The sequence below is a fragment of the Impatiens glandulifera genome, chromosome 8, assembly GCF_907164915.1.
Source record: "Impatiens glandulifera chromosome 8, dImpGla2.1, whole genome shotgun sequence".
NCBI lineage: Eukaryota > Viridiplantae > Streptophyta > Magnoliopsida > Ericales > Balsaminaceae > Impatiens > Impatiens glandulifera.
In genome coordinates this window covers 13,948,227-13,958,477 of record NC_061869.1, presented here as the reverse complement: position 1 = coordinate 13,958,477, position 10,251 = coordinate 13,948,227, and the positions used below count along the sequence as shown (strand labels likewise).

The 10,251-nt window shown below is 25.3% G+C and overlaps 1 protein-coding gene across 1 annotated transcript; it reads left to right on the top strand.

Moving 5' to 3' along the window:
• The first annotated feature begins 355 nt into the window (after positions 1-355).
• On the top strand, positions 356-1,273 carry LOC124913041 (protein NRT1/ PTR FAMILY 5.5-like). Its single transcript, XM_047453666.1, has one exon. It carries the CDS (start codon positions 470-472, stop codon positions 1,271-1,273), a length of 804 nt encoding a protein of 267 aa, XP_047309622.1. The 5' UTR covers positions 356-469.
• Positions 1,274-10,251: the final 8,978 nt, after the last annotated feature.

Here is a 10,251-nt window from a genome sequence, read left to right as displayed (position 1 = left end):
TGTTTAATTAGTTTGTGTGTGAAAACTCAAAAAAGGAACTTATTCTTTTTTTTGAGAATTAAAAAAAAAATTAGAATAACAACCCACGGTCATGATTCCTGTTTAAACTCAAAACGTTTATAAATTGAATTGAATTCATGAATATTTTGTTATCTTAAGCGACTATTACCACCGGACTATCTTAGTGAGATAAAACAACTTGTAATTCTTATAAAACAAAATTTTGTTATCATTTGTGGCAGAATTTTAAGTTATCAAACTTGATCTTTGAGATTCTTTTACTTTAAACCTATCATTTAGATCCCATTCCTTGTCACGGTTCTAATATGTACCTAATTAATCATTTGTATTTGTGTTTTCTTTTAGGTGTTTAGACAAGGCTGCAATCATATTGCCAAGAATATCAACAGAAGAACAAGCAAAGAATAGATGGAGACTATGTAGAGTCACAGAAGTGGAAGAGATCAAGATGTGTCTAAGATTGATCCCAATAGGCATAACCTTGATTTTCTGTGGTGTGGTTTCAGCCATTGGGAACTCATATTTTATAATCCAATCAAACCACCTAAATGAAAAACTCGGTCGCCTCCCTATCCCAATCACATTTTTTCTTGTCATATACGACATGGGAAAGACTCATTTCGGAAACATACATTACAAATTCGCAAACAAATTAGGTGGATCAGGATCAAGACATTGCGCTCCGACAATCGGTATCGCAGTCTCGATGATATTCTCGGTTATTTGCTGCATTGTGGCAGCGAAAGTTGAGGCTAGAAGGCTCGGTGTTGTGATCAGCCACAGTTTGATGGATAAGCCAGACGACAAGATCCCCATGTCGATCTTCTGGTTGCTCCCACAGTTTGTTCTTCTAGGAGCTGCAGATGGGATTCTCGAAACAAGTTTGACTTATTTCTTAGTGGATCAAGTTGGTCCATCCATGCAAGGCCATATAGCTCATTTCGGTATTGGTGTTACGGGGATGGGACAGATGGGGAGTGTGTTGGCGGTTTATGTAGCTGGGAAGGTTAGCGAAAAAGGAGGGAAAACTGGATGGTTTCAACATACTTTGAATAAGAGTCGGCTCGATAAATATTATTGGACTTTGGCATGGCTAAGTGCGGTGAATCTTGGAGTTTATGTGGTGATGGTATTGTTATATTCTTATCAGAAGTCGAGAATCGTGGAAGATCAAGGGGCTCTAGAGGAGGAAGACGATAATGGTACCCAAGGTCATTTCCAAGACGATGCTCAATGTTTTTGTTGTTGTTAAGGAATTCTATAATCAATGTCAAATGTGTACAAACTTTTATTTATTTTTGAATGTTCTATTTGTTTTTAATTTGTATAAGTATTGGTTTTTATGTTATGCCACTTTGTGTCCTTATTCTTTCCCATTTTTGACATTTATTTGGTTTCTTCTTTGAGGATTGAGGTTATATTATGTGTTCATCAACCATTTGTTTTTAACATGGCATTAAAAGATAATAATTTTTTCAGACTTCCATTCTCACTAAAATATGAATAAAATAAATTACTGAATTAATTATTTTAAAATGTGATTTATAAAACAACTTATATTCATTAAAAACACATTCCTAAACAACTTGATTCACACAACAATATTAAAAACAAGATCATCAGCTAAAACAACTTAAATTCATTAAAAACACAACATTAAAAACACAAAATTGACTCAACAATGAATACTAATACAACATTCAAAAACAATATTGTCAAGGACGGAGCCAAGTACAAGCCGGCCCGGGCGGTAGCCCGGGTAGCCTTGAACAACTTGTATGTATTTTATCAATAACGACGGTAAATTACCGTCGTTATTGGTTGTTTTCCGTCGCTAAAAGGCATTGGTGACAGCAAACTATCAAACTAGCCCGGATAGATTTTTTTAATAAAAAATTAGCCCGGGTAGGTTTAAAATTCTGGCTCCGCCCCTGAATATTGTGCACATTTGATATTTGGATTTAGATTTTCCTTAACAACAACAACAAAAACATTTAGCGTCATCTTTAAAAAGACCTTGAGTTCCCATTCGTCCCATACCGTTCCCTCCCCCTGAGCCTCTTAAATCTTCCTCAATTCTCGACTTATGATAAGCATGCAACAATGTCATCACCACATAAACCCCAAGATTCACCGCACTTAATCATGTCAAAGTCCAATATTATTTATTGAGCCGACTCTTATTCAACGTATGTTGGAACCACTCCGTCTTCCCTCCTTTGTTAACCTTCCCAGCTATGTAAACCCTCAACACACTCTCCATATGTTGAGGATAAGAGTTTCGCATTGAGCTCTAGTTATAATCCTCCACCAAAATATTTATTCCTCTAAAGGCTGGTTCTCCTTGGGATTTAAAAAAAACCCAACCAAAATCAAATTTCAAATTAATCACTTCTCAACCATCACATCACTTATTTCATTAACCAAAATACTAAAATATCCTCTATTTTAAATTATTATTTTTTATTTTATTTATATATATCAATACTCTTTAAGTTTTTTTACCAAAATTAATCTTCACCGATCATTATTTATTTTCTCTCTCTAGGTTTTTAAAAAAACTTGAATGCGAACAAGGCAGAAGATCAAGTATTATCATTTATATAAAATTAATTATGAGCAAAAACCACAAACTCAAATCAACTTTTATAATATGATTCAATCTTTTAGTTAGACTAAATTTCAAACTTAAACTCAATAAATTGAATTTTAAATGATTCAAATTTGAATACTTGAAACCATCATGTTCTACCTCTGATATATGAGTCTTTACCAAACCCAATATATTATTTACAAACAACCACTACAAATTAAGATATGTATTATTTTTAGTAAATATTTATGTAGGAACTGTGCTGACCTTAAACTTGTTTTAAAAAAAAATTATCAACTATTAATTATTTATGTATTTAAATCTTTTATAACTGATAATTGACTAGTAGTCTAGTGTGTTTTAAGATAAGAAGGGTATATTATGTTTGCTCTCCATGTATATTTTTTAGAACATAATTCTTACATTAGCTAGGTTCAAGTTCCATAATTATTCTTTTGCATTATATTCAAGCCCATTGCTTTTTAAACTATTTATAGAAAATTTAAATTCATTATATTAGTTACATTTATATAATATTGTAAATAACTTAACAACTTTTATATATGATTTACCTACATTTCAAGAAATATAACACTTAAAAAATAGTTTCGTTATATATATATATATATATATATATAATATTAATAAATAATAACATTTTTACATTATTTGATTGAGAATAAACTTTTTATCAATAAATCTTAATAATTTTGTATATTTTCAGTTTATAACCCAAATAAATTTCTAAAATAGTGCAAATTAAGAAGTAATAATTTATATCCGATTTACATCATAATATCATGTATATTATGAAGTCAAAATTTATATTCAACTTACTTTTATAAAACTATATAGATAGTAATTTGTCTTATTATCTATATATTTTAAATTAATAGTAAAAATATATAACTGTTATATAAATTTTACACATTTAATTTTATTTATATATAACACATGTTAATTAAAAAAATTTTGATTACAAATTATATAAAGATCTTTAAATTCTTTATTAAAAGCTGAACTTCATTGTATTATATTAGTTACGTCATTTAATTTACCCAAATTTGAAGAAATATAACATATTTATGAAATAGATATTTCTATAGTAATATATATATATATATATATATATATATATATATATATATATATATATATATATATATATATATATATATATATATATATATATATATATATATATATATATATATATATATATATATATATATATATATAATATTAATAATAATATTCATAGTGAATGATTTACATAATTGAACCTAATCAATTAGGTTTATCACGAAACTTAGAAATTGAGATACTCATACAAATGAACCTCTCAATCAATCTTAACAATTTTGTATACACTGTTATCTTTTAAATTTATATCTCAACTATAATTTTAAAATAATGCAAATTAAGAATTCATGATTTATATCATATTTACGTTCCTACAATTACATGAAGTCAAAATTTATATTTAATTATATATATATATGGGTTATCTACGTATCTATATATTTTATTATATTTTATATTAATAGTAAAAATTATTTAATTATAAATTTTATATAGATTTGATTTGTTTTTAATTAAATTAATAAAATTTATTATATATAATTTTTGACGTAATATTACAAATTAGAGGTATAATTTTATTGTATCCATTTATAATTATAAATCTTATAAATTATTATACAATAGTAATACTTTTAATTACGATTTTAGATTTTATATACCACTGACGCCCTAAATTCCTAATTCACTTTTTTTTTTTTTAATAAAGAGAATGAATGAATGAATCTCTAAACTAACTAAACTCACACTAAATAAACTCACACTAAATGGTATTAATTAATTACATAAAACGACTTCTTCGAATATCCGATCTCTTCGAATATCCGACCGAATTCGAATTCACCAATTCAAATAAACCGAATTCGAATTACATTTTTGGTTTTGAATCGAATTTTAAACCGATTCGAATTCAAATACGGTTTTTAGTTTCGTTTTCGAGTTTAGGTTTCAACTCGAAAACCAAACCGAAAACCGAATTTATTTTTATTATATATTATATAACTTATTACATATTAATTATATAATAAATTATCATGGTCTCCTACTAGATCCCTACATTAAATCCATAATCCCTTATTCATTTTTCCCTTTCTTTAGCTATTCACACTTCTCAACCGCCATATATTGTCGTCGTCGACACTGTTTTACTTTTATCGTTCAATTATCGAATATATATATTAGCGTTATTCACTAAACTATGTTTGTGTGATTTATATTTTTTAAAAATATAAGTAGATAAGATATTTTTAACAAATTATTTATTTTGTTAACTCTTTTAAAAAAAAATATCTTATGGGTAGATGATGTATATTTGGTCTAAACCGAATATCCGATCGAATTCGAACTCACCGAATTCGAACTCACCGAATTCGAATAAACCAAATTCGAATTTATTCAAATTGGTTCCGTTTTCGAATTTTCTTAAAAAAAATAAAAATTCAAAGAACCCGAACTGAAAACTCGAATAACTCGAAAACCGAACTGATGAACACCCTTATTTGTGCCATCCATTCCAAATAGGACCGACCACATATTAAATTTACATTTTTTATTTATTAAAATTGGTTCATTTACTAAAGTAAAGAAGAAGAAAAAAAGAGAAGTAAATGAATATATATATATATATATATATATATATATATATATATATATATATATATATATATATATATATATATATATATATATATATATATATATATATATATTAAGTATTTGATTGCTCATGTGATTACAATGGGCGGTTTGGGGCGGGAAATGCATTTATTATTCCGTCCCGTTTTTATTTTGAGAATTTTTTTAATATCATTCCCGTCCCGTTCGATTTTGTTCAATTTCGGGTAATCCCCAAGAGGCACCTTTAATAAAATATTTTTAAAAAATGAAAATTATACAATAAAATTAGATAAACAAAATTTTGAATATAATATATTTTAATATATTAAAATTTTATATTATTATATAGAAATAAACTTACTACTTTTATAAAATACAATGAATAAATAAATATATTAATGATTTAATTATGTTTATAGTGTTCGGGACGGGGACACAAATATCATCTCCGTCCCATTCTTTTTGGTTTTGGGGAAAAATCGTTCTAAACGAGACAATTTAGTTCGATTTTCGCGAGACGATTTTAAATTGTCATTCTTAGATGAGATGGGATTTACACTAGCCCATAAGTTTGTTATGCTCGCCCAAGACCGGTTAGGCATGCAAACACGTCATGCTCGATTGATGTTTGATAGTTAGTTCGTCAACCATCTAAACACACCATAATTTGTTTATTATGTAAATAAAAGAACTCATTAGTTGATCATAATTGTCTAAACTTGTATAAAATATTTTCATAACCTAATTTGTTAAAATTTTATGACAATCTTTAGTTTGAGAATTTCGAAATATTTTGAGGGTTTATTTATGAATCTTGCCACTATTTAATATTAGTCAATGATTTTGGATAATTCAATTTTCCCGTTAGCTAAATTTGATTTCATTGTAGGGTGGTACAAGAAAGTCAGATTCTTACTCAATGGTTGAGCAAGAGTACGGACTACGGAATATTCTTGGAAACTTCTTTTTCTTTTTAGGCTATATATTTTTTTTTTCTTATTAAGACTATTGACTTGTTTGATAAATGGGATATTGAGAATAAAATTCAATTTTTATTCTTTAAAATATTATTCTTTTACTTAAACAATATCCTCTCAACTTGAAAGATAAATTAGTTTTTAAATTTTAAAAACTAATTTTTTTCAAGTTTAATCAAAAGACGGTTTTTTAGGAGAAAACTCAGGTAAAATTCAAAAATTCTTTTTATCAAACAAGCCCATGGGACCAATGTTTAGGACCACTAAAAAAGTAACCTAGGCTATTTTCAGTTAAGCTTTCCTCATTAATAAAGCTTCATTAAAAAAAATTAGATCATAGTTGGGATCTTTTATATATATATATATATGAATAAATAAAGTGTTTTTTAAATGGGATAATGTATTAGTCAAACATACACACACCTTTAAAATTGGAGGGTATATTTTGTAATACTTAGAATGTTGATTGTAACTATCAATATTGAATTATTAGTAGGGTGATCGATCATTATCATTGAAAATTCCAAAAAAATAAATCAATTAGAAGTAACCAGTCATAGTTTGTGGCGAATGTTTAGTGGATTCTACCCATTATTACATTAAGCATTCAAGTGAGACTTCTCTTCTACACAACAATTCATTTCTATCCATCTTTCAATTTTTTTTTATCAATATACCAACTTTTTCTATTTCTTAATCCATTAATTAATTCACTAATTACATATTTCTTTCTTTAAATTTATTAATTATTTTATAAATATAAAATTAATATAATTAAAATTAATAATACTAATTAAATAATTAAAATAAAATACATGATATATTAAAATAACACACTTATTTTATCTTTACTCAATTTTATAAATATAATATATATAATTCAAATGAAACATATTAAAATAAATAATTCAATTAAATAAAAAAAATTATTTTGAAAAAGGTTTATGTTTATTAAAAAAAAATCGTTTAAAGTATATAACGACAAAGTATGACATGAAAATAAAAAATAAAAAAATAAAAAAATACTTAAAAAGTTATTGTATTTATATTTTAAAAAGAATTAAATTTTGTAACTCATATACAAAATATATATATATATATATATATATAATTCTGGAATTATTACTTTACATTAGGGGTGTAAATGGGCTAAGTCGTTCGTGAGATGCTCGTGAGTGGCTCGGTCAAAGTTCGATTCGAGTTCAGTCAAAATAGAATTCGAGTCGAAACTCGAGCTAGCTCGTTTAAGATTCGAGCTTAGTTAAGACTCGCTTGAGGGTTCGTCGAGCTTTTACGAACCTAATCATATAATTTATTATTATTATATTTTACTTTTTAATCAAAATTTAAAACATAGCCATAAGACTATCTATAGATTTATTGATTATTGGTCTCCCTATAATATACTTATAAATTAAAAAATATATGTTATACAATACTCAGAAGTTATAAATAGATTTTATATTAATTTTATTACAAAAACATAATTTTTGAAAATTAAATTCAAATATAATTATATTGTAGTATTATTTAATATATAAATATATTATATTTTATAAGATTTAAAATATTTTTATTTCACTATAAAATATATATATTAAGATATATTAAAATATTATTTATAAAATACTTATAATACTTATAAGTTATAAGGAAATAAATAGATTGGATATTAATTTAATTATATAAACATAATTTTTAAAAATCAAATCAAAATATAATTATACTGTAATATTATTTAATATATGCAATCTCAATGTATTATATTTTATAAAATATAAAATTATTTTTTTGGGAAAAAACGACTTAAGGTAATTTAATTAAATTTTTCAAAAAGAGAAAAAACTAAATGAGTTTATGTATTTTTCTAGACAAGCCTAGAAAATTTAGTTCGTAACAGTCTGAAACAAATGAATTACATAATACAAACAATTGAAAGCGTTTATCTAATTAAAAAAAACTTTCGTTCTCGTGGTTTATTTGAATGTGATTTTCTAGTTCCAACTTAGTTTCGAATTTTTCTCAATCATAGGTAAGGATGACAATTTGAAACCACCCTGCGAAAACCGAACTGAATTGCCCTGTTTGGGACGATTTTTCTCTGAAACCGAACGGGGAAGGGGCGGAGATGGTATTTTTGTCCCCCGACTCACCTCGATCTCACCCCTATTCTGTCCCAAACATTATAAACATAAATAAATATATTATATTATCAATATATTTATTTACGGTATTTTATAAGAGTTGTAAGTTTATTTCTTTATAATAATATAAAGTTTCAATATATTATAATATAGAAAAAAAAAGTTCACTTAAACGTATATACTTGTACAACTAACTCATTCAAACACATGTACTAATAAAAGTTATTTAAACATACGTACTATCAAAAATTGGATCATTTAGTCTTTTTTAGTAAACCATGGTTAATTTTTATTTTTTAATTAAATATTAATATATTTTCTTTCTCATTCTTTTTCATTAATAAATAAACCCTTTATTTTTATCTTTTTCATAAAATTATTATTATTTTTTTATATGAGTATTTATTATTGATTTTTTTATTTTAATTTAATTTTATATATATATATATATATATATATATATATATAAAAACATTCATAATTAATTATTTTAACTTAAAAACTTTTTTTTATGTTTTTTATTATATTAAAATTAATTATTTTAAAATTATTTGGTCCTAAATATAACCATTACTTATACTTCCAATAATAAAAAATTTTCAACACAAAAATAATTAATTAATATTTGAATAATAATAACAGACAAAACAATGTTCCTTATTATTACTATAAATCATTAATAAAAATTAAATAAAAAAATATTAATTTCATTTTTATTTATATTAAATTAAATAAGATAGAAATCCTTAAAAAAAATATTACAGTAAAACATAAAACTTATAAATAAGTTGTTAAATTTTTTTAAAAATGAGATTTTAAGAATTATGAGAAATAAAAACTGGAAGATGAAATAAAAAAGAAAAACTAATATAAAAGTAATAATAAATTTAAGAGTGAAATCAATTATCTGATTTAATTAATATAAAAGAATAAGAGATAAAATATATTAATATTTATTAATAAATATATAAGTTAAAATAAAAGTTAATTATGGTTACTAAAAGAGACTAAATTAGCCAATTTTTGATAGCACATATATTTAAATGCTCTTTTACATACGTCTAAGTGAACTAGTTTGTACAAGTACATATGTTTAAGTGAACTTTTTTCTTATAATATATATTATATTAAAAAATTTGTTTATATAATTTTTTATTTTTTTAAAAATATTTTTTAACGGTGCCCTGTGGGAATTCTTCGAAATCGAATAAAACCGTACGGGGCGGAGATGATATTAAAAAATTTCCCGAAATAAAAATGAGGCGGGAATGATAATGCATTCCCCGCCTCGAATCGCCCTATTGCCATCCCTAGTCATGGGTACTCGTTTCAGCGTTTGTAGATTTGTGCTACTGTCGAATACTATGTCTTCCCATGTCTCCTCTACACTTTTTCTTATTCTCGAGTGCATTCTTGCGTTCCTTTCTTTCCATATGTGGTAGAAGATTGTACCGAAGCCGCTTTTGAAAATACCTGACTTAAAACTTTTTCCCTTTGCTTTGTGTATGGCTTCTTTTTTAATCTCTTTCCATTTTATAGGCAAGCTAACTATAAAATTATTTTTATTTCACTATAAAGCTTTTTTTATTTTTCAAATAAACATAATATAGTTTAATATGTTTTCAATTTATGTCAAATACAATACACGACTTGAAATATTTTTCTCAAACTTGCTTGAACATGAATAACTTCCTTAAGTATTCTACGTGTATTCTTACACGAACCAATACGTCCATTCTTACGTGAACCAAGTCTTGACTTATGAAAAGTTATGGTGCTTAAAACAAAATATATACGCTGAGGGTTGTACGGTCCGATG

What these genes read in the sequence shown, in the direction of transcription:
- LOC124913041 (XM_047453666.1), top strand. Translation starts at nt 470, where the DNA reads ATGTGTCTAAGATTGATCCCAATAGGCATAACCTTGATTTTCTGTGGT.